This window comes from Amphiprion ocellaris, chromosome 7 (genome assembly GCF_022539595.1).
Source record: "Amphiprion ocellaris isolate individual 3 ecotype Okinawa chromosome 7, ASM2253959v1, whole genome shotgun sequence".
Lineage (NCBI taxonomy): Eukaryota > Metazoa > Chordata > Actinopteri > Pomacentridae > Amphiprion > Amphiprion ocellaris.
The window spans coordinates 35,471,226-35,496,461 of NC_072772.1; the positions used below are offsets into that span (position 1 = coordinate 35,471,226).

Consider the following 25,236-nt stretch of genomic DNA (forward strand, 5'->3'; position numbering starts at 1 on the left):
TGAGTCTGGGGTGAGATTTGTGCATGAAATGAGGTTCAGTTCTGTATCGATCAGCTCTGATAATCAGATTATCGTCAATCAGGTCGGTGTGGGGACTCAGCAGAAACACAGCTGCAGTCCACCTGCATCTTCATCATCTTCATCATCACCACCATCTGGTCCCAGCAGTGAATTTATGCCACTTAAAATTGATAAAGATAAACCACTAAATTATGAGAAATATTAGTAATAAAAGACAAGCTGGACTTAAAAAAGCAAAGAAAACTTCACTTTTAGTTCATTTTTGTAAATTCAAGCTCATATTGTGAATAAAAACTGATAAACTAAGGTGTGAATGAGGCTCACAGCTGCCTGTGGTGACAGAAATAATAAAGCTGTGATTTACAGGAGCTGCTTTTATATGAACCAACTGCTGCAAACGACTAATCAACTACCCAGAATCCTTGGGGGCTGTTTATACCTGTGGCGAGGCGAATCTCACGCTCCTATAAACACTGACACAGCCAGCCTGGAGGGTTTCCCAGCTCCGGCTTTATTGAGCGTGTTGATGGATGAGCAGCTCCGGGGCTGAATGTCCCTCCTGGGATCCACTAGATCGTCCAGCGTGACACATTATCCCTCCGTCTGTCTCCTCCATCGTTTCATTTACTGCTGCCTCTCACTGCCTCAACTTCAAATACGCCTCATTTTACACTGCGTCTCCTCCTCCTGCCATTAACTTTTACAATTTTAGCAGAAATAAAGTGTTTAAATCAAACCTCAGCAGCAAAAAGTGTTGGTTTCTGCATCTAAAATGTGAGAATTGACCATAAACTGAGTATAAACCATTAAAATCAAACTAAAAATAACAGAAATCAGTTGGTTTCTGCTTCTAAAATGTAAAAATATGCAGTAAAGTGAATATACACTATTTAAATCGAACCGAAAACAACAGAAATCAGTTACTTCTTGCTTTTATAATGTAAAAAGTTGCATTAAGGTGAAGATAACCATTTAAATACAGCAAAAAACAACAACAGTGTGTTGGTTTTCACTTCTAAAATGCAAGAATTTGCAGTAAAGTGAATATTAACCATTAAAATCAAACTAAAATCAACAGAAATCAGTCAGTTTCTGCTTCTAAAATGTGATAATTTGTACTAAAGTGAATATTAGGCATTTAAATAAGACTAAAATGGCAAAAAAAAAAAAAAATGTTGGTTCTTGCTTCCAAAATGTAACAATTTGCAATAATATTAATGTTAACCATTTAAATCCAACAAAAAAACAACATGAATCTGTAGATTCCTGCTCCTAAAATGTAAAAATGTGCAGTAAAATGAATATTAACAGCAAAAATATATTGGTTCTTACTTTTATAATGTCAAAAATAGCAGTGAAAAGAATATCAGCCATGTAAATTAAACTAAAAGAAACAAAAATATGTTGGTTTTGATTCTAAAATGTGAGCACTTGCAGTAAAGTGAGTGTTTTTGGGTTTTGCACTGTTGAATAGATGAAATGAGGCTGTGGATGTTGTTAACCAAATAATTAATCGCTTAAGTGAGAAAATAATGGTCAAATGAGTTAATTTGAGTCAAAATGCTTTCCAGTAAAAAAAAAAAACAAACAATGATTGGCGTCATGAAATGAAGCCGTGAGCTGAGACACTGAAATAAAGACCCACAGCTTCATTTGTGGGGTGATTTTACGTGAGTATTTTACATTTTATTGATTAAAATCCTACAAAAATCATAGAAAATCTGACTTTACCCAACTGAGACCCTGTAGTGCTGTTTAAGGTGTGATTTTTACCTGATTAATTTACGTTTTAGGGATTAAACCCGACAAGAATTAAATAAAACACAACATTATCAGACTATAATAGAAGGCTGAGACCCTGTAATGTTATTAATTATGGAGAATATTCTAGTTAATGTAGCGTTCAGTTTAACCGAGCTAATATAAACATAAAGGCTGAGACCCTTCACATCATGATGCTGCCACCTCCATGCTTCACATCATGATGCTGCCACCACCGTGCTTCACGTCATGATGCTGCCACCACCGTGCTTCACGTCATGATGCTGCCACCACCATGCTTCACGTCATGATGCTGCCACCACCGTGCTTCACGTCATGATGCTGCCACCACCATGCTTCACGTCATGATGCTGCCACCTCCATGCTTCACATCATGATGCTGCCACCTCCGTGCTTCACGTCATGATGCTGCCACCACCGTGCTTCACGTCATGATGCTGCCACCACCGTGCTTCACGTCATGATGCTGCCACCACCATGCTTCACGTCATGATGCTGCCACCACCATGCTTCACGTCATGATGCTGCCACCTCCATGCTTCACATCATGATGCTGCCACCACCATGCTTTACATCATGATGCTGCCACCACCATGCTTCACGTCATGATGCTGCCACCACCATGCTTTATATCATGATGCTGCCACCACCATGCTTCATGTCATGATGCTGCCACCACCATGCTTCACATCATGATGCTGCCACCACCGTGCTTCACGTCATGATGCTGCCACCACCGTGCTTCACATCATGATGCTGCCACCACCGTGCTTCACATCATGATGCTGCCACCACCGTGCTTCACGTCATGATGCTGCCACCACCGTGCTTCACATCATGATGCTGCCACCACCGTGCTTCACATCATGATGCTGCCACCACCATGCTTCACATCATGATGCTGCCACCACCGTGCTTCACATCATGATGCTGCCACCACCATGCTTCACAGTGGGGATGGTGTGTTTATGATGATGTTCAGTGTTTGGTGTCCATCAAAAATATCATCTAGTCTGATGGTCATAAAGCTCCATCCTGGTCTCCTCAGACCAAAGAACCTTCTTCCAGGTGTCTTCAGAGTCTCCACATGTCTTCTAGTGAACTCTAGTCCAGATTTAATTGGAGCTTTTTCCAACAGAGTCTTTCTCTTTGTCTCCATAAAGCTTTTACTGGTCAAGAACAGACAATAGTTGTTGGATGAACAGTCTCTAACATCTCAGCTGCTGAAGCTGGAACTCCTTCTTCAGAGGAGTCATAGGAGTCTTGGTGGCCTCCATCACTAGTCTCTTTCTTCTCGGTCTCTTTCAGGTCTTGAGGACGTCCTGTTGTAGTCAGATTTATTCATGTTCCGTCTTCCTTCCATTTCTTAATGATGGATTTAAGTGGAGATCTTCAGGAACTCTGACTTGATGCTATTAACTTCTTTCTCAAACTGATTAATCGATCATCAGAATAGTTGGTCATTAATGTAGTGTCCGATGGGTCCGACTTTGCAGCGGTTCTTTACTTGTCCAAGATTAAAGGTGATGAATGGGCCTCAAACTGCACTGAGAGATAAATGTAAAACGATGCAGAAGGAACATTTATCGAGCTGCATCAAGGAGTGTTTGTTCAGTAGAAGACCTGAGGCCGTCTGAATTCACAGATATGAGACAGAAATCACTCACTGATCCATGAAATCAGCTGGAGAGCTGAAGTAAAGTGATTAGAGGGAGAGATGGGCAGGAAGGAGAGGTGAAGGTCATCATCATCCATCTCATCTCCTGTAAACGAGCTGATTAACATCAGATTTATGGAGGCCGAGAGACCCTGAAACACTCAGACAGGAAGAGAGCGAGGCCAGGTCTTTATATATTATATGTAATATATGCAGACAAGAAGAGTTGTGGGTCTGTTTGTTTAGAGGCTGCAGCTGGTTGTGTTGCTGAGAGGAGCAGACAGTCACTGATGGAAATGAAAAGTAGGTCTGCAGCTACCATGAGGTGGAAAAAGAACAGTTTAACAGGAGAAAACCTGCAAAAACAACCAGAAAATGACCACAAAGAGACGTCGTTTCTCTGAAGACCAGCCTTAAAACTACAGAATGGAAAATCTTTAGTGAAGGAACGACATGAAAACCTTTAAAAAAAAAAAAAAAGAAATAAGCTGCATCCAACTAGTCAGAATATGCTGAGAAACATCCCCACATCATGATGCTGCCACCACCATGCTTCACATCATGATGCTGCCACCACCGTGCTTCACATCATGATGCTGCCACCACCATGCTTCACATCATGATGCTGCCACCACCGTGCTTCACATCATGATGCTGCCACCACCGTGCTTCACATCATGATCCTGCCACCACCGTGCTTCACATCATGATGCTGCCACCACCGTGCTTCACATCATGATGCTGCCACCACCGTGCTTCACATCATGATGCTGCCACCACCGTGCTTCACATCATGATGCTGCCACCACCGTGCTTCACATCATGATGCTGCCACCACCGTGCTTCACATCATGATCCTGCCACCACCGTGCTTCACATCATGATGCTGCCACCACCGTGCTTCACATCATGATGCTGCCACCACCGTGCTTCACATCATGATGCTGCCACCACCGTGCTTCACATCATGATGCTGCCACCACCGTGCTTCACATCATGATGCTGCCAACACCGTGCTTCACATCATGATGCTGCCTCCACCGTGCTTCACATCATGATGCTGCCACCACCGTGCTTCACATCATGATGCTGCCACCACCGTGCTTCACATCATGATGCTGCCACCACCGTGCTTCACATCATGATGCTGCCACCACCGTGCTTCACATCATGATGCTGCCACCACCTTGCATCACATCATGATGCTGCCACCACCATGCTTCACGTCATGATGCTGCCACCACCATGCTTCATATCATGATGCTGCCACCACCTTGCATCACATCATGATGCTGCCACCACCATGCTTCACATCATGATGCTGCCACCACCATGCTTCACTTCATGATGCTGCCACCACCTTGCATCACATCATGATGCTGCCACCACAATGCTTCACATCATGATGCTGCCACCACCATGCTTCACTTCATGATGCTGCCACCACCATGCTTCACATCATGATGCTGCCACCACCATGCTTCACATCATGATGCTGCCACCAACATGCTTCACATCATGATACTGCCACCACCATGCTTCACGTCATGATGCTGCCACCACCATGCTTCACATCATGATGCTGCCACCACCATGCTAAAGAGACACAAAACACGAAAGAGACAACAAAATGACCACAAACAGACAATAGAAACAACCACAGAGAGACAGCTGACAGCAAAGAGACACAAAATGACCACAAAGGGACACAAAACAACAGCTGAGTGAATATTAACCTTTTATCTTAAACAAAAGCAGCCACAATTTGTTGATTTTTGCTTCTAAAATGCAAAAAAAAATGCAGTAAGGTGGATATTAACCATTTAAATCAAACTAAAAACAACAAAATCTGTTGGCTCTTGATTTTATAATGTAAAAATTTTACAGTAAAATTCCTATTAACCATGTAAATCAAACAAAAACTGCAAAAACGTGTTGGTTTTTGCTTCTAAAATGTAAGCATTTCCAGTAAAGTGAATATTAATAATTTAAATCAAGCTAAAAAAAAAAAAAAAAAAAAAAAAGCAACAGAAATTGGTTACTTCTTGCTTTTAGAATGTAAAAACTGCCTTAAGGTGAATGTGAACCTTTTAAATCCAACAAAAACAGCAAAAAAAATGTTGGGTTTTGCTTCTAAATTGTAAAAAGATGCCGTTAAGTGAATATTAACCATTTAAATGCAACACAAACAATAAAATGAGTTGATTCCTGCTTCTAAAATGTGAGAATTTGCAGTAAAGTGAGTATAAATGATTTAAATCAAGCTAAAACAACAGAAATCAGTCACTTCTTGCTTTTAGAATGTAAAAATTTGCATTAAGGTGAATGTTAACCTTTTAAATCAAATTAAAGTGAGCAAAAATGTCTTACTTCTTGGTTCTAAACATCACAGAGACACAAATTGACCAAAAAGATGCAAAATGGTAACAAGGGGACAAAAAAATGACCACAGAGAGACAAACTAACAGCAAAGAGACAAAAAAAGACTGCAAACGGACAAATACAATTCTAAAGAGACAAACAACCATAGAGAAACAAAAAACAACCACAAAATGACAGAAACAACCATAGAAAGATGCAAAATAAACAACTGCATAGACACATAAAACAACCAGACACACACAATGACCACGGAAAGACACAAAAACACCCACAAAAAGGCCCAAAATGACTACAGAGAGATGCAAAATGACATTTAATATGTGGAATTTGTCCATAAAAACAGGTAAAAAAGAACATAAACAGTCCAGAGCATTGTGTTTGAAAAAAGAGTTTATCAGTTTTTTAATCTTTGTGTTGCAGTTTATTCTAAAATGGACTAAAACAAGTTGAAACTCTGATTTATTGTCATGAATTTTACAGTTTAATGTTGTTTCTAACTGAATAAATAGAGCACTAATGGCTTCTTCTGTCTCTCTGCAGGGCATCCTTCATCTCCACCCTCCTCTTCCTCTTTCTGATGGGCGGGGCTTCGCCGGCCGGTGGTCAGTCCAGCGAGCTGACAGGTAGGTGACAGCTGAGACAGGTGAGCTGTGATGGAGCTCATTAGAAGACACGAGTCAGTGAGTCGAGTCCCAGCAGACGAAACACAAAGAAGCACTGATGGAACCTTTCTGAGCTCAGATTTCACATCCAGGTTCAAGAAACAACAAGAAGTCTGTGTTTCTAGCCTAAATCAGCACTGAAAATCCAGATGTCTCATTTAAATTAATGAATTTACACTGTGTGACCTCAAAGAGACAAAAAGTAAAACAAAGAGACACAAAATGACCACAAAAACACACAAAACAACTACAAAGCGACACGAAAGATCTACAAGACACAGGACAACAAAAAAAAAGCTACAAAATGACCTCAAAGAGACAGAAAAGGACCAGAAAAAGACTAAAAACAACCACAGAGACACAAAATGACAAAAGAGACACAGAACAACCACAAGGAGACACAATATGACAAAAAAAGAGACACTAGATGACAGAAAAAAGACGCAAAATGACCACAGAGACGCAAAACGACCACAAAGAGACGTAAAACGACCACAAAGAGACACAAAACAAAACAAAATGACAAAAAAGAGACACAAAATGATAAAAAGAGATGGAAAAAAGACACAGAATGACAGAAAAAAGACACAACAACCACAAAGAGACCCAGCAGGCTGTAAAAATACTTTTCTGAGTTCTTAAATAATGTCCGTATTAAAGCAGAGATGAATAAAATCATGAATTCTGTGTTTTTAGAGGCTAAAATTAACACACACTTCTTTGTGCTTCGTTTCCTTCTACGGTGAATCAGAGGTGATAAATATGATGGAGCTGCTCTGGTTTTTACCCTCCGTGTTGTAAAAGATCTTTTTCTTTTTTTTTTTTTTTTTACATAAACCTCGCGGTGCGACTAGGCAAGAGGTTAATTAAAAGCCGAAGCGTTGGGTCTCCTGGGACGGCGTCTCCACGGCGAGGAGGCTCATTTGTACGGCTGTCTGAGGATGGAGGGAGGTCAGGGGGGAGGATGGAGCAGATAGATGGAGCTGATGGAGAATGAAATGAGGATGGAACCTTCTGGGGAAAGTACAGTACGTTAGAGGAAAATCAATGGACACCAGCACGTTCTGTGATTCACAATCGATTCTCAAATGGCAAAAAGATCCCTTTCTGTAATAATATGATGTTAGAGGAATGAAAAAGGTCGACTTTTCTTTAGCCAAGGCAGAATTTGAGCACGTTTTGAATTAAGTGGCTTAAATATGAGCTCTGGAGTAAAGAAATCAACGTTTTTACCTCATTTCTAAAACATATTTTACTGTTATTTAACATTTTTGCCCACAGGTTTGATAAATTAAAGATAATATCCAGTAAAATCACTGAAAAAATAATTAATTTGCACATTAAATATAAAAAAAACAAGCCAAATCTGTAAACAGCGTCCAAGGCATGGCAGTGGCAGCATCATGATATGAAGCACGGTGGTGGCAGCATCATGATGTGAAGCACGGTGGTGACATCATCATGATGTGAAGCATGGTGGTGGCAGCATCATGATGTGAAGCATGGTGGTGGCATCATCATGATGTGAAGCATGGTGGTGGCAGCATCATGATGTGAAGCACGGTGGTGGCAGCATCATGATATGAAGCATGGTGGTGGCAGCATCATGATGTGAAGCACAGTGGTGGCAGCATCATGATGTGAAGCACGGTGGTGGCAGCATCATGATATGAAGCATGGTGGTGGCAGCATCATGATGTGAAGCACAGTGGTGGCAGCATCATGATGTGAAGCACGGTGGTGACATCATCATGATGTGAAGCACGGTGGTGGCAGCATCATGATGTGAAGCACGGTGGTGGCAGCATCATGATGTGAAGCACGGTGGTGGCAGCATCATGATATGAAGCATGGTGGTGGCAGCATCATGATGTGAAGCACAGTGGTGGCAGCATCATGATATGAAGCATGGTGGTGGCATCATCATGATATGAAGCATGGTGGTGGCAGCATCATGATGTGAAGCACAGTGGTGGCAGCATCATGATATGAAGCATGGTGGTGGCAGCATCATGATGTGAAGCACGGTGGTGGCAGCATCATATATGAAGCATGGTGGTGACATCATCATGATGTGAAGCACGGTGGTGGCATCGTATTGTGTGGTTTTACCATTTCTTATCGTTTTTTTTTCTTTTTACAGTGTATTTTAAAGCTGCTTCATGCTCTGCTAACATTAATGAAGCAGAATCCATCACATATTTTATAAAACTACATCTGTTGTGAAACATAAAGAAAAGTCTTAAATTTTCAGATCTAAAAAGCTCAAACCTGCAAAATGAGGTTTAAAAGTGTTTATTTCTGATTTCTGTTCGATGCAGCTCTGATGAAACAAATCCTTTTTTATTTATTTATTTATTATTAATTAGCATTTTTTCCAGCGGTTGCGTCACATTAGTGGTGGTGTTTCTGCTGAAGTGGAACTATACCAGCAGATTTCTAGCAGCGTGTTGCAGACAGACGGATGGATGGACGCTGATGGAGGAGGAGGTTTTAATAGAAAGACTAATACTGCAGCCGGGGAAACCTGACAGATCAATTACCAGCTCACAGTCTGTGCAGAAGGTGTGCAGAGCCTCCATTAATCCACAGCTCCAGAAATCAGCAGGCCTGAACCCAGGGGATCCCAAACTGAGGCTCTGGACCCTGAAACAGGACGCGGCTGTTCTGCTGAGTCAGTTCTGCTTCAGCTGCTGCTACAAGATGTTTATGTAGGATAGTAACTTTTTAAAACAGTTTTAGTTAGAGTTATATTTCTAGTTTGTAGGATTTACGTTATGATTTTGTAATTTAGTTGTTTTCTTAAATAATCATTTATTAATATCATATTCAGTCTTTTTCAAAAGTAGTTTTCTCCTTTTTTTGCTTTTTAAAACTGAATCGTCGTGAATTAAATTCAGGTTTTTGACAAGAATTTACAAAAAAGAGTGGAAAAAATCTGGTAGGTTTACTCTGTACTTTACAAGTCTACTATGATGCTGCCACCACCATGCTTAACAACATTTTGCTGCCACCACCATACTTATATTTTGCACATATTCTTTCCATTTCTTAACTTGACTCAGACAGATATTCATTTGTATATTTATATTCTTTTGTAATTTTTTTAAAAATATAGTTCAGTCAAATTGACCATCACTCAATGTTGAAAGGCAATTAAAGGGGAAAACTTTAAGAAACTATCTGTAGCTGACCTCTAACTATATTCCAGCAGGAAAATGCCACATTTGAATGACTGAAATGTTAAATATTTCTTCAAATAAAGCCATTTCATTGATGACGTAGGAGTTTATTGTCCTACCTGTTGGTGAATCTTCAGTCCGATGGGATTCTGGTCTAATTGAAGCGTATTAGATTCTCTGCGGTGTTGAGTCTGGTCTGTGTAGAACGCATTAGTCATCACTATGATTATCACATCCTGTATTGAGCGGTCATCATCTTCCTCCTGCATCTAATTAACCCATTCATTATAAATGAGGGGCTGCAGCAGCGAGCGTCTCTAATCGGACTGATTGACTGGCTGCAGGCTGAACGCTTGAGTCAGAGCTGAAACCATTAGTCAATTAAATCTATTGGAGGAAAATTAGTCTGCGACGGTTTTAATGATCAGTTGGTCATTTGGAGAGAATTACAATCTGCGGTTTCTCTCTTTAATATCGGTTAGAAATGTTTTATATTCCTTCCTGAAAAATTATATTGTCAGGTATAATGACTTTAAATACTACCAGTTAATTTAGCTAGTTTGCTTTGGTTAGCTTTATTTAATTGTGTAAATGGGTTTGCTGACACATTTAAACAGATGTTGTGGTTAATATGTGTCATTTTCTATGTAGATGGTATTTGATTGTACGTTTGTAAATCCTCAAAAAGTTCCTTTTCAGTTTATATTACTGCTTAAATGCTTTAAAAACTTGATCAGTTCTGCATTTAAGCTCTTGTTTCTGCTGTTTTCCAGCTAATAAATATTGTTAAATTTGAATTTCTTGTTTCTAAACCTGAGATGCAGATGATCATTTTTGCCTTTGTTGCAATTATTTACTGTCCTGGCAAGAAAACGGTGTTAATCTTTAATTTATGCCATTAAATATTAAATTCTGTGAAATTAATTTCAATAGAAGATAAAATCAGGCAACAACAGCTGCAGTGTGAAAATTAGAGAAATATTCAGCTACAAAATTCAGTAACTGGTTGTTTAATCTGAACACAAACAAAAATTTCTGTGCAGATGGATGAAAGTTAAATCGTGTCATTATCTATGCAGATGATTAATTCTACATTCGTAAATTATCTCACATAAAGGAAACAGAATGAGGGATGAACTCGTAATTTTAAAAGAGATAAAAGTGCCATATAAATGGGAATACATGTAGTACCACACAGAATAGGTCAAATCTGTTTGTTTTTAGAGAAGAAAGACAATGTTAAATGTTGTTAAGTACAGGAAATTTCACATATCCTGGTTTATTCTCTACATTTCTATCAAATTTCAGACTTTTTGGTTCAACCTCTTTGTTTAAAGAAGGCAAAATGTGTAAAATCTTTGCAGAAAAGCTAAAAGCAGCAACAAGCATATTGGAATCATCAAATCAAGCAGCAGATTTGCTGTTTCAGAGTTTTTCTCAGCCTGCTGGGTTATTTTCAGCATCAAAGTCAGGGTCAGGAAACTTTCCATCCGTGGCTTCAGCCTGGAAACATCAGCAGCTTGTTTCTCAGTGAGAAGTTTGGATATTTTTGTGACTTTTTGCAGCCTTTTGCAGCAGCTTTAATAATCCAAGCAAAGCCCAGCAGCCTCCAAGTCCCCTGACCAATGGGGAAAGTGTTTAATGGATCCTCTGAGCTTTAATCCTTTAATGAGATGGAAGCGAAGCAGCACCGTTCTTTTAACAAGGCCAGTTAACATCCACTAAGCTCTGTTTGATTCTCACATAAAAAGCAGAGCCGGACCGACAGCCTGGACCGGATCCAGAACCAGAGACGTTCCCCTTCACTCATCACTTTACGATTATTAAGATAGAAAACATCCTAACAGCCAAAGTTTCATCCCTTCATCCTCTTCCTCTGTCCAGCCCCACGACTTTAGACTCACAACTAATGTCTTATGATGTAATTTAAATTAAGACCTCAATTTTTACACCATTAATAGCCAAAACGCAACATTTTTTTTCAAACTGTTCTCGTGACTTACAATAAAAACGCTGCTTTTCATTGTGTAAACACCAAATTTGCTGCTTTTCATGGTGTTACAGGCTGAATCGTCCCTTTTAAGAGGCCCTGGTGAACTAAAACAGTCATTTTTACGTCATCAAAAACACCTGAAACGCTGTCAAAAGCAGAAAACACACAATTCTTTACAGCACTCTGATGCATTGGAGTGAAACAGCACTTTTTATACAGTCAAAATCAATAAAAAGTCTGCTTTTTTTTGCATAAAAGCCTAATATGCTGCTAAAAACGTCCCGTTTAAGAAGCTCTGGTGACATAAAACAGCATTTTTTACATAATCAAAAACACGTAATACCCTTCTTTTTATGTTGTCAAAAGCAGAAAATATGCTACTTCATATCGCATAGTGGGGATTTGGGGTCAAACGCAATTTTTTTACATCATTAAGTACAACTTTTTACGCTAATAGAAGCAGAAAAAATGCTGCTTTTAGTGACTTTGTACATTCATTTCTATGCAGACGATATTTAATTGTACATTCGTTTCTATGCAGGTGATATTGTATATTTGTTTCTATGCAGATGATATTTAATTGTACATTTGTTTCTATGCAGATGATATTCAATTGTACATTTGTTTCTGTGCAGGTGATATTTATTTGTACATTCCTAAAGCATCGAATAGTTTATTTTTATTTTACATTACCGCCTAAATACATTTAAAACCTGATGTGTTCTGCTTGTAAACTCTTGTATTCTGTCTTCCAGAACCCATGTGTTATGACTGGGGGGAGTCCAGTGAGGCGGGGGTGTCGGTTCTAGAGGGGGAGTCCGGTTGGCTGTCCTGCCCCCTGTTCTCTCATCCCTCCGTCTACAACTACACCTCGACCCAGAGTGCTGGACACACCTTGTTCTGGTACCGACTGCTGCAGGGTCAGGACCTGGAGGAACCGATCACGTCCAGGTAAAACCGAGAACTCACCTGGTTACTCTGGTTTCTCTGGAGGTTCCACAGTTTAAAACCAAAACTCTGCAGATCCAGTTGGTTTTACATTTGTTCCCTCTTTATATTTTCCATCTTCTTGCACTCACATATAGCTGTTGGATCTTAAAGCTGTGTGGAAATATTTGACTTCTTAGCATCACATTTGAACTAACTAGGTATAGTGAGCATCAAAGGCATAGTATTAGCAAGTAGCTACTGCTAATGCTAGCAATAGTTCTGCCATTGAGACATAAAAAGATAGCATTAGCAAAGAGCTACTACTATTGCTAGCGGTAGTTCTGCTATTGAAAAATAAAGGCATAGCATTAGCAAGTAACTGCAGCTAATGCTAGCAGTAATTCTACTTTTGAGAAATAAAGGCATAGTATTAGCAAAGAGCTACTGCTAATACTAGCGGTAGTTCTACCATTGAGAAATAAAAGCATAGCATTAGCAAGTAGCTACTGCTAATACTAGCGGTAGTTCTGGCATTGAGAAATAAAGGCATAGCATTAGCAAAGAGCTACTGCTAATACTAATCGAAATTCTGCCATTGAGAAATAAGGTTGTAGCACTAGCAAGTAACTACTGCTAATGCTAGCTGTAGCTCTGCCACTGAGAAACAAAGGCATAACGTCAGCAAGTAGCTTCTGCTAATGCTAGCGGTAGTTCTGCTACTGAGAAACAAAGGCATAACATTAGCGAGTAGCTACTGCTAATGCTAGCGGTAGTTCTCCCATTGAAAAATCAAGGCATATCATTAGGAAGTAGCTACTGCTAATGCTAGCAACACTTCTGCCATTCAGAAATAAAGACAACAGTTAAATACCAGAACATTTCCAGTGATTTATGAAAAAACTACAAGTCCTACAGCAATGAGACTCAAATTGGGTGAAAGAGGACAAGAATGTCTAAATATTTATGTACAAATTGTTCATGTAGAGGAGAAATTATGAGGAGGAGACTAAAATAACTGCACTGTTTCCAAAAAAATCCTGGTCAAAATTTAACTGAAAATCTAGATTTTACAAAAATTCCTAACTCTTAATTAGGTTGAATAAGAACTTATGGACCATTGGACTCCACAGCTGCAGGTTTTACTCTGATCCAGTCAGATGTGTTTAATGATCAGCTGCTGGAGGATTTAAATGCACATTAAAAGGAGTTTATATTCAGGTTTTCCATCCTGTGAGCAGCGAGTCTTTATAGTGAATATTAAACGGGACGTTCTGCTGACTGAGAATAACTGAAATCCACCCGGTTTCCTGCTGCTCTAATTGAGACACTTTGAGAGGAACTGAATGATGAGGAGCTCTAACGATTTCCCTTCCAGACGAGGATCTATGGTGTTTGGGGGGCGAGTGGCTCGATTAGCGTCACTCATGATGTTTAGAGTTTGTTCTAATGTCGTTCTCATCGAGTCGTGTCTGATTTACGTCCGTTGATTGTTCTTGCAGCTCTCGCCTCAGCAAAGACAGAGAGAGACTGTGGCTGCAGCCGGCGACCAGCGACGACACCGGACAGTACATCTGCATGCTGCGGTAGGAAACACACCGGCTTATTTACGGCTGATTTTATATGGACTCTGGTGGTACAGATGTATGAGGAACTACACAAGAAATGAAGGAGGTCAAGTCTTAAATTGTGAATATTTAGAATGAAGTCTGGTATTATAGATGCCTGGACAGCCACACAGTAACTAAATAACATCAAATCTAAAACTGGAGATGTTTTAAATGAAGTTTGGTGTTACAGATTGGAATGGAATATAGTTGGGTCTAAAATTAGAGCTGAAGTTTGGATCTATAGGTGCTTGTGCAGCCACACAAAGTCAGAATAAAGTCAAGTCTAAACTTGGCGATCAGTTAAATGAAGTCTGGTATTGGAGTTATATTTGTAGGCAAAAACGACTAAATAGATTGAATGAAGTCTGGTACTATAGATGTCTTTTTAGCCAAGAAATGGATCAAATTGGGTCTAAAATTGGAGATATTTTGAATGAAGTCTGGTATTGTATATGCCCTTGTAACTGCACAAAAAAAAGAAGGAAGTCGAGTCTAAAATTGGGACTATTTTCAATAAAGTCTGGTACTACTGAAGTCTTATTAGCCAAGAAATGGACCAAACTGAGTCCTGAATTGGAGATAATTTCAATGACGTTTGGCTCTATATATATTTGTGCAGCCACACATAGACTAAGTTATGTCTAAAATCGGGGATATTTTAGGTAAGGTCTGGTGCTATTGATGTCTTTTTAACCTAGAAATGGATCAAATTAGGTCTAAAATTGAAGATTTTTTAAATGAAGTCTGTTATTGTAGCTTATTTGTTGGCACAAATGACTAAATGGAGTCAAGTCTAAAATTAGAAATATTTTGAATGAAGTCTGATGCTGTTGATGTCTTCTGGCAGGAAAAAAAGAGATTTTCAATGAAAACTTTGAGTAAAATCTGGTTCTGATTGATCAAAAACATGTCAGCTTTTGGTATCTGACAGTTTTAGACATATTGATTGTTTATTCGTTGTTAATTGTTAAATAATTAAGCTAATTTGAAGCTATTTCGATAATAGATTCATCAATAGGGAACATTTTTCAAGAAAAAAATAGTTAATTGTGAATATTTTTTGGTTTCTTTCCTACTTTATGACAGTAAACTGAATATTCTTTGGTTTGTTAACAAAACAAGACATTTGATGAAACTGTGAGCCACATTTTTCACATTTTTCTGACATTTTAGAGACCAAAATGAATCGATTAAAGCAGAAAATGATCAGTGGGTGCAGCTTTAGAAACATTAGCTCTAATTTATGAGCAAATATTGTTGTTTCTGTCCTAAAAACTAGAATTAAAGTCAGTTAATATGTGTATTTGTAGTGCAGATTGTAATATTACAGGTTTAACAGTGAATATTGGTGCAAGTTTCCATTCAAGAAGGTGATTTTCTGACTGAATTTTTTGCTGTTGTGGTGATTTTATTGAAATATTTCGTATTTTACAGCTCTGATATCTCATTAAATCCCTTCAGTTGAGCTTTTTTTTTGTCAGTTGAGTTTGAGTCATTCTGACTGTTTGATGGTTTCAGCTGCAGATTAAATTCAGATTAAATGTGATAAAATGCTTCTCTGAGTGGCGTTTCTGGGTAGATGAGGCGGTTGCAGGACATGCGACGCCGCAGCAGAATCCGCTGCAGCGCCGCAGCTTCGATCTTCGTCTTTGGCTGAGCGACACTTAATCAGCCAAAGTGGCGTCTTAAAGATCGGCTGCCGAGGAGGACGGAGGTTCAGATGTGATCGGTCCTCTGGACTCCATCCAGAGCTCCCAGTAAACAGCCGCTAACGGGATCAGACTATTTCCTGAGCACGTCTGAATCCAGTTAGTCGCTGCAGCTTTCTGGAGGCCGTCGGTGGAAATGATTCTGCTGCTGCTGACCAGAAAAGAAGCAAAATATTCCTCCCAGAGTGACAGAATCAACATCCTGTAGAACTCCGAGGCAGAAACTGACCCCAACGCAAACTGAAAACAACAATTACTTTTGAAAAACTGGCAGCAAAAGTGGGAAAATAAACAAAAATGTAATGAAAAAACAGAATAATACTGAGCAAAAACTGTGAAAATAACAGTAAATATCTGTAAAATAATCATTAAAGTACTGATATCCAGGATTTGGGGAAAAAACGCGCACAAAAAAACTACTAGAACATTCAAAAACTGTAAAAGTCACATACTGTATTTAAAAGTAAATCCAGTATTTAACCATTTTTTAACAATAAAAGCTTGTCACTACTGGATCAGTTTGTAAAAAGTTAAACAAAACACTCCAAAATCTGAAAATAACAACAGAGAAATGTCACAGACCATTTAAAAACTGTAAAGTTCATTAAGATAACAGTATTGTGTCTCTTTATAGTTTTTTTTGTGCCTGTTGTGGTCATTTTGTCTCTCTTTGTGATCGTTTTGTGTCTTTTTGTAGTCATGTTGTGTCTCTTTGTGGTTGTTTTGTATCTTTTTATAGTTGTGTTGTGTCTCTTTGTGGTCATTTTGTGTCTCTTTGTGGTTGTTTTGTTTCACTTCTGTCATCTTTATTCTTTTTTTGGTCACTTTTAAATCCATCTTCCAGTGAAAGCAGCCTCACAGTTCTCTTGTCTTTTAGAATCGTCAGGTCTCCAGAGTTCCGGTTGGGTTTTACGGTCATGAACTGTTGAATTATGTCGGTCTTTTACTTTAACGACTGTTTGGTACCTTCTGCTGCCAGCGTTTTTACAGGTTTTTTTTGACTCCTTTTTTTATGGCAGCGCTCATATCTTCAGTCACATTTAAAGGCAGCATCCCAAACCTGGAAGCCTGGTGAGAACCAGCCTTCAGTGGGCGGATTGATGGCACTTAGAGATGGAGATACATCTGCTGATGCTGCCAGGAGGTGCATTAAAGCTGCAGCTAGACGTCAAGATTCACAGCAGAAACAGCAACGGATTTACAGATTACTGAAGGATGCTGCCGCTGACAGAACTTTGAACGTGATTCTGATCTAGTTCATCTTTCCTGCGTGGTCAGAAGTCACTTCCTGCTTCCTCCCCGTCTTCTTAGAAGCTTTTCACAGTCAGAAAATTTGCAGGCGTTTAGAAACTGAAGCCTGAAGTTCTGACTAATGTTCTGTTTATTATAATTATTTATGCAGCAACAGTTTGAAAATCTTTGGCTCATGGCTTCGACTGACGGAGACGTTTTTGTCATTAAATGTTAAAGAAACTTTTAAATTATCCATTGTATCGCTTTAGAAAAGTTAATCTAAGTGACAAAGTTTATAAGGAACATTTTTTGTGGCACTTCTGCAGTATTTTTAAGTATTTTTGTGTGTATTTTGAGTTTGTGGTTGTTTTGTGTCTCTTTGTGGTTGTTTTGTGTCTCTTTATGGTTGTTTTGTGTCTCTTTGTGGTTGTTTTGTGGTTGTTTTGTTTCTATGGTCATTATGTGTCTGGTTATTTTGTGATTGTTTTGTGTCTCTTTGTGGTCGTTTTGTGTCTCTATGGTCGTTTTGTGTCTGTGGTTGTTTTGTGTCTGTAGTTTTGCGTCTCTGTGTTGTTGTTGTTTTGAGTGTTTTTGTGGTTGTTTTGTGTCTGTGGTTGTTTTGTGTCTCTTTGTGGTTGTTTTGTGTCTCTTTGTGGTTGTTTTGCATCTCTGTGTTGTTGTTTTGAGTCTTTTTGTGGTTGTTTTGTGTCTGTGGTTGTTTTGTGTCTCTTTGTGGTTGTGTTGTGTTGTGTCTGTTTGTGGTTGTTTTGCGTCTCTGTGTTGTTGTTTTGAGTCTTTTTGTGGTTGTTTTGCGTCTGTGGTTGTTTTGTGTCTCTTTGTGGTTGTTTTGCGTCTCTGTGTTGTTGTTTTGAGTCTTTTTGTGGTTGTTTTGTTTCTGTTTGTGGTCCCTTAATGTCTCTTCGCTATTGTTGTTGTGTTTTTTAGTCATTTTGTGTCTATTTTGGCATCTTGAGTCTTTTTGTGGTCATTTTTAAATCCCACTAGTAATGAAAATAACATGACTTTAACAAGTTCCAGTGACTTCCAGAAGAGTTTTTCCTAGTTCTTTAGACTGATTTATTGTTTTAAATCTGGATGTCAAAGCTCGTGATTGAATGAAAGCAGTATTTAGTTAAGCTGCAGAGGAATGGAAATACTTTTTTCTTTCCGTTGTTTCAAAGATCAATAATGACTTCTAAAGTCGTCTTGTTGTTGGTTTGTGGTTCCCTCTGCAGCACCAGCTGACCTACATGTTGGTTTCGTCTAGTTCTTCTGCTCCGTGCAACTTTTTAAAAACAACTTCCTTTCACTTTGTAGCCTTTGATAGTCATACTGTTCTTTTTTTATTCGTTTCTCCTGCAGCAACAAGTCGTCCTGCAGTAAGATCGCCATGCGCCTGACGGTGTTGCGGCCTGACCAGGTGGTTCGAGGCGTCGACTGCGAGCCTCCGGTTGCCGTGGCAGCGACCAGCGAGTACATCGGGCTGCAGGGCGGGAAAAGGCTGGACTGCCCCGACCTGCAGGACGCCGCCAAGATGGCCGACGGCGAACCGACGGTCACCTGGTACCATGTGAGACGAGAACTCTCGGTATTACGTCCGTCTGTCTGTTTGCGTACTGCATGTGGAGAGTCAAGTTAGAGACGCAACACACAGGAAGGACACGCAACAAGAGGAAACACAGCTGGATTATTGATATACCAGAGTTTACGCAGCGTATGAACTGTCTGTGGGCGCGTTTGTGTCTCTTTGTGGATGTTTTGCATCTTTTTGTGGTTGTTTTGTGTCTCTTTGTGCCATTTTGTGTCTCTCTGTTGGTGGTTTGAATCTGTTTGTGGTTGTTTTGTGTCTCTTTGTTGTTGTTGTTTTGTCTTTTATGGTTGTTTTGCATCTTCTAGTCGTTTTTTGTCTCTGTATTCATTTTGTCTTTTTGTTATTTTGTGTCTTATTTTGGTAGGTTTTTCGTCTCTGTTGGTGGTTTGAGTCTTTTTTTGGTCGTTTTATGCCGTTACGATTGTTTTGTGTCTCTTTTGTGGTTGTTTATGGTTTTTCTGTGGTATGGAGCCTTTTTTTAAATTTTGTGTCTCTTTGCTGATTGTGTTGAGTCTTTTTGTGGTCATTTTTTTGTCTCTCTGTGGCGGTTTTAGGTTTTTATTTGGTTTGGAGTCTTTTTGTTGAAATATTATGTCTGTTTGTGGTGGTTTTATTGACTTTACAAACAGAAGTGTTCACCGTCATTTACTCACTTGTCTGTGTTGTAATGTTGTCCCTGAAACTCACTGTTAAGATTCATGATGACATCGATGGAAGCTGCAGATTCAGCTGAGATTAGTTTTATAAATCTGTCTATCATGGTGGCTTTAGTTTGTCACTGGATGAGTTTTGGTCTGACCTCTGTGTTTCCTGGTCCTTTGACTCCAGATGTGCCGACAGTATCCGTTCTGGAACAATGAGCGGCAGCAGAACGGAGCCAGTCTGAGGTTCTACGTCATGCTGGATTCCTACCAGGGTTTATATTTCTGCACGGTCCACTACCAGAGGAGAGGAAAGACGCTGAACTTCACCAGGAGCATCAATGTCACTGCCATCTGTGAGAAAACAACAACAGTACTGACAGATCGTTGATGAACCGAACTGTAAAGATAAACGCTGATGTGTTTTATCCTCACAGATCCACCTACTGTGCCCAAATATCCCAGCATCCTCCGGCCACCTAAAGACCTCGTGTCCACTGTAAAACCAGGTAAGTTCACAGCAAAGCGTATTTATATAGATTGTTCTTCATCCCCACAACCTCCAGCAGCATGAAAAGCATGTTTTCTTGAAAAGAAACTGCCAGAATTACACCATTTATTGGCCAGAAACTGTATGTCTCCTTATTTGGGAAGCGGACTTGTTAATTCAGCTCCAGATCTTGATTCATCATGATGCGAAGCATGGCGGTGGCAGCATCATGATGTGAAGCAAGGCGGTGGCAGCATCATGATGTGAAGCATGGCGGTGGCAGCATCATGATGTGAAGCACGGTGGTGGCAGCATCATGATGTGAAGCACGGTGGTGGCAGCATCATGATGTGAAGCAAGGCGGTGGCAGCATCATGACGTGAAGCATGGTGGTGGCAGCATCATGACGTGAAGCACGGTGGTGGCAGCATCATGACGTGAAGCACGGTGGTGGCAGCATCATGATGTGAAGCATGGAGGTGGCAGCATCATGATGTGAAGCACGGTGGTGGCAGCATCATGATGTGAAGCATGGTGGTGGCAGCATCATGATGTGAAGCACGGTGGTGGCAGCATCATGATGTGAAGCATGGTGGTGGCAGCATCATGATGTGAAACATGGTGGTGGCAGTCAGCTATTTTATGTTTCATGTTTTTAATCATTTAACTTTGTAGAAATCTAGTCTCACATCTTTTTTAATTTCAAATCACTGAAACTATCGATAGAATAACGAAAAACTTTCCTGATTTTAATCCAGTGAAACTGTAATTTTCTGATCAGATGGTGTAAAAAGACCATCTACAGTTTATGGAAACTCACAAACGCTGCAGTTGTTCATCTTCACCCGTCATCAGCTGTTTTCTGTTTGGCCTCGTCCACCTGCAGCTCCGTCGGGACGTTAAACGGAGACGGAGCTTCATCTGCCAACAGCCTTCCTTTAAACTGCAGCAGTAGATCCAACTCTCAGAGGTTTAACCGTCCGTTCAGAACGAGGCTGCAGCAGCTGGACTTGGTGAACTCAGCCTGAGGAATGTTTGCGTGCTTCATGTTCTGGTTTGTTCTCTGCTGTTCAGGTTCAAAGGTCCGTCTGAACTGCACGGGTCACTTTCCCATCATCCGGCCGGACGCGGTCCCAGAGATCTGGTGGACGGTGGACGGGAAGACGCTGGACAAGCTGGCCGACCAGCGATTCTCACAAACCACCAGGTGCAGAGAAAACACGACACATCTGCATTCCATTACACTAAAACTCAACTCAGACGTCAGGAATTAGGATCGATCGGGGCATTTTATAGCCGATTGGTACCAACACAACCGTAAAACGATCCATTTTTGACATCAGGCATCATAGATGGAGGCACAGTTTGTAGCAGACACATTAGGGATGCAAATTTTAAATAATTTCAGTGGCTAATGTTTGGCAATTTATAATTTTAAAGGTTTATGTCACTGAAATAGAATTTTATAACAAAATTGTGGAAGTTTAGCCTTTTACTCAGCTCTACATAGTAACATAATGAAACACAAAACAACAAAGACTGAAAACGACCATCATGATGTGAAGCACGGTGGTGGCAGCATCATGATATGAAGCACGGTGGTGGCAGCATCATGATATGAAGCATGGTGGTGGTAGCATCATGATGTGAAGCATGGTGGTGGTAGCATCATGATATGAAGCACGGTGGTGGCAGCATCATGATGTGAAGCATGGTGGTGGCAGCATCATGATATGAAGCACAGTGGTGGCAGCATCATGATATGAAGCATGGTGGTGGCAGCATCATGATGTGAAGCACGGTGGTGGCAGCATCATGATGTGAAGCATGGTGGAGGCAGCATCATGATGTGAAGCATGGTGGTGGTAGCATCATGATGTGAAGCATGGTGGAGGCAGCATCATGATGTGAAGCACGGTGGTGGCAGCATCATGATGTGAAGCACGGTGGTGGCAGCATCATGATATGAAGCATGGTGGTGGCAGCATCATGATGTGAAGCACGGTGGTGGCAGCATCATGATGTGAAGCATGGTGGAGGCAGCATCATGATGTGAAGCATGGTGGTGGTAGCATCATGATGTGAAGCATGGTGGAGGCAGCATCATGATGTGAAGCACGGTGGTGGCAGCATCATGATGTGAAGCACGGTGGTGGCAGCATCATGATGTGAATCTGGCATCCTTTTTAATGTCCCATGCAACATGATGTAGAATTTAAATAAACTCACCTACAACATGTGTTTTATTTTGAAATGCCTACAGGCAGGTGGACTACGACCGTGGGGATCGTTTCATCGAGAATGTCCTGCTGATCCAGGACTTCCAGTCTGAGGACCTGAACAAAGAATTCAACTGTTCTGTGAAGAACGAAAGAGGCTTCGAGACCCGAAGAGTCCAGCTGCGGGAGGACGGTGAGGACTGAACTTCCTGTAGATGTTTCACAATAAAAGCACTGACAGAGTTTACCATCTTCGAGCTGTAACAGCAAATGGAATAAAGGTTCTCTCTCACTTTCCTAAATGCTAAATACAAGTTCTTGGTTCCAGTTTTCTAACAACTCTCTTGATGAAGAAAATAAGATGTTTGATCCAGAAATAAAGTTGGAGCCGTCGCATGTTACAAACTAACTGTTTTTATTTAAAACTAGTTCAGAAAGACACAAAAACTCATCAATAATGACTTAAATTGTCCATAAAGACTCAAACATGGTTATATTGAATTAGTTTTAAGTAATTCTGGACAGTTTTCAAGTTATTTTGAACAATTTTCCGACTAAGAATAAAAAACTGTGAACAGAGGAGCAAGTTGTTGGAGATACATTCAGCATGGTGAAACATGATTCTTAAAAATGGTCAAAAATAACAAAAAACTTGGCCAAAGTTTCTTAGATTGTCTGTTATGATTAAATTTTTTTTAATTTGAACGAATTTTCTGTCATTTTAAATAAGTTTTAAGTAATTTTGGACTATTTGTGAGTCTTTTTTGTACAATATAATGTTACTTTGTACAGGTTTCAAGTTATTTTAGTCAAGTTTTTAAACCATTTAGGACAATTTTAGTCTTAAAATACAATTCAACGTACTGGATGAATGAAATAAATGCAGCTCAGCTCAGAAACGGTGAACAGAGGAGCAAGTTGTTGGAGATACATTCAGCATGGTGAAACAGAGACTAAAAATAGTTGAAAATAACTCGGACAATTGTCCAAAATCACTTAAATTGTCCATAATGACTCAAAAATTTTAATTTTGAACAAATTCTAAGCTATTTTGAGACAGTTTCTGATTTTTTTTTGGCAAGTTCTTTAATCATTTTGGGCGATTTTTGTGCTACTTTTGTGCAAAGAATCAAAACCCGACTAAATAAATTGTCTGAGACTTGACTCGAAATCTCTAAAATCTTAATTTGAGCAATTTTTCACTCATTTTGAACATTTTCAAGTTGTTTTTTGCAGCTTTTGAGTGAGTTTTCCAGCGTTTTATGACATTTTGAACCCATTTTAAGTCAATTGTGGAGATTACAGGATTCGTGACCCCTGTGGACTCGTTGCTGGTTTCATTTTTCTGTCGTGTCTTCAGTGTGGCTGCCGTCCGTGGAGCTGGGCTGTGGTCTGGGCGTCACTCTGCTCCTCATGCTGCTGCTGTTCGTCGTCTATCACGTGTTCTGGTTGGAGCTGCTGCTGCTCTATCGGTCCTGGTTCGGTACCGACGAACGCCACACAGGTGAGTTTCCTGCTCCTCCGGTCGCTGCTGCAGCTTTTTATCTGATTACTGAAACGCATCAAGTCGTAAAGCTGCCGTCGTTCCTGCCAGCTATCTGACTTTAATCTCTCCGGTTCCAATCGGATCCGTCGCAGCATTTAGATTATTAAAGTTTGATTCAGTGGAATTTTACGGCAGAGCTTTAATCAGCGCCTTTAGTTTTAATTCTCACAGTTTAACTTTGAGATTTAAATTCAATTATAAATGTCCTTAAAACTGATCAGATCTAATCTCTTCTAATTCCCAAACACAGAAAAACACAACAGCTGTGATTATAATTATAACTAAACGTTTATTATTTCCTGCTTCAAACAAACAATAAAATGACAACAGACTGATAATAAATGAATGCAGGCGACTCAACTGAATAATTAACTAGAAGCAGTAAAATTACATTTAAAAATAAACTCAAAGAACCTCGGCGTCGAGAAGAATTTCTCCTGTTAAACAGAAAAAAATAAGGCTTTTAATTTGAAAAAGCTATTAAGAAAAGACTTTTATACTGAATAATTAAAACCAAGAAAAGACTTTTAATTTGAAAAACAAACCTAAGAAAGGACTTTTGAACTGAAAAATAAAACTAAGAAACGTCTTAATTTGAAAAATGTTAAACTAAGAAAACACTCTTACTTTGAAAAAATATTGCTAAGAAAAGACTTTTAATTTGAAAAACTGAAAACTAAGAAAATACTTTTACACTGAAATAGTAAAACTAAGAAAATATTTTCATTTCAAAAAGTAAAACTAAGAAAAGACTTTTAATTTGAAAAGGACGCTTACTTTGAAAAAATTTAAGCTAAGAAAATACTTTTAATTTGGAAAAGTTGAATGTTAAAAAAACCTCTGAAAAATTATAACCAAGAAAGACTTTAATTAGAAAATTTTAAAACTAAGAAAAGACCTCTAATTTGAAAAAGTTCAAGCTAAGAAAATACTTCTCATTTGGAAAGTTAAAGCTCAGAGAAGATTTTTAATCTAAAAAGTATAACTAAGAAAATACTTTTAATTTGAAAAACTGAAAACTAAGAAAATACTTTTAATTTGAAAAAATAAGCAAAGATTCTTGCTTTGAAAATGTATACCTAAGCAAAGACTTTTAATATGAAAAAGTAACACTAAGAAAATACCTTTAATTTGAAAAAGTTAAAGCTAAGGAAAGACTCTTACTTCGAAAAAACTAAAACTAAGAAAATTCTTTTAATTAGAAAAAGTTAAAGCTAAGAAAACTCTTGCTTTGAAAAATTTAAAGCTAAGAAAAGACTTCATTTTAAAAAGTTAACGCTCAGGAAAGACTCTTACTTTGAAAAAGTAAAACTAAGACAAGACTTTTAATTTGAAAAAGAAAACTTAAAGGACTTTTAAACTGAAAAAGTAAATCCATGTCAAAACTTTTTATTTGTAAATTTTCAAACCAAGGAAAGACTTTTACACTGAAAAGCTCCGACTAAAATGCACATATTTCAGAAAATATAAAACAAAGAAGAAGAAATGCAGGAAGTTAATACACTAAAAGACAGAAATAATGGAGGAAAAGCAGCCATTGATTTTAAGGGACTTTAAGGGAAACAACAGATGAGAAATGATCTAAAACCTG

At 39.2% G+C, this 25,236-nt stretch overlaps 1 protein-coding gene across 4 annotated transcripts in view; it reads left to right on the top strand.

Annotated features, from left to right (window-relative positions):
- The window catches only part of LOC111586849 (interleukin-1 receptor accessory protein), a 36,914-nt gene that overhangs the window by 1,038 nt on the left and 10,640 nt on the right, over window positions 1-25,236 (top strand). For 2 of the 4 annotated variants that reach the window (XM_055012317.1, XM_055012319.1), the window contains exons 2-10: window positions 6,383-6,465; window positions 12,435-12,630; window positions 14,109-14,192; window positions 18,521-18,746; window positions 19,578-19,746; window positions 19,828-19,899; window positions 20,955-21,087; window positions 22,144-22,292; window positions 23,460-23,603. In XM_055012317.1, coding sequence (XP_054868292.1) covers window positions 6,383-6,465; window positions 12,435-12,630; window positions 14,109-14,192; window positions 18,521-18,746; window positions 19,578-19,746; window positions 19,828-19,899; window positions 20,955-21,087; window positions 22,144-22,292; window positions 23,460-23,603 — 1,256 coding nt within the window. The remainder of the gene's footprint in view (window positions 1-6,382; window positions 6,466-12,434; window positions 12,631-14,108; window positions 14,193-18,520; window positions 18,747-19,577; window positions 19,747-19,827; window positions 19,900-20,954; window positions 21,088-22,143; window positions 22,293-23,459; window positions 23,604-25,236) is intronic. The other 2 variants (XM_055012318.1, XM_055012320.1) reach the window with 1 other exon arrangement.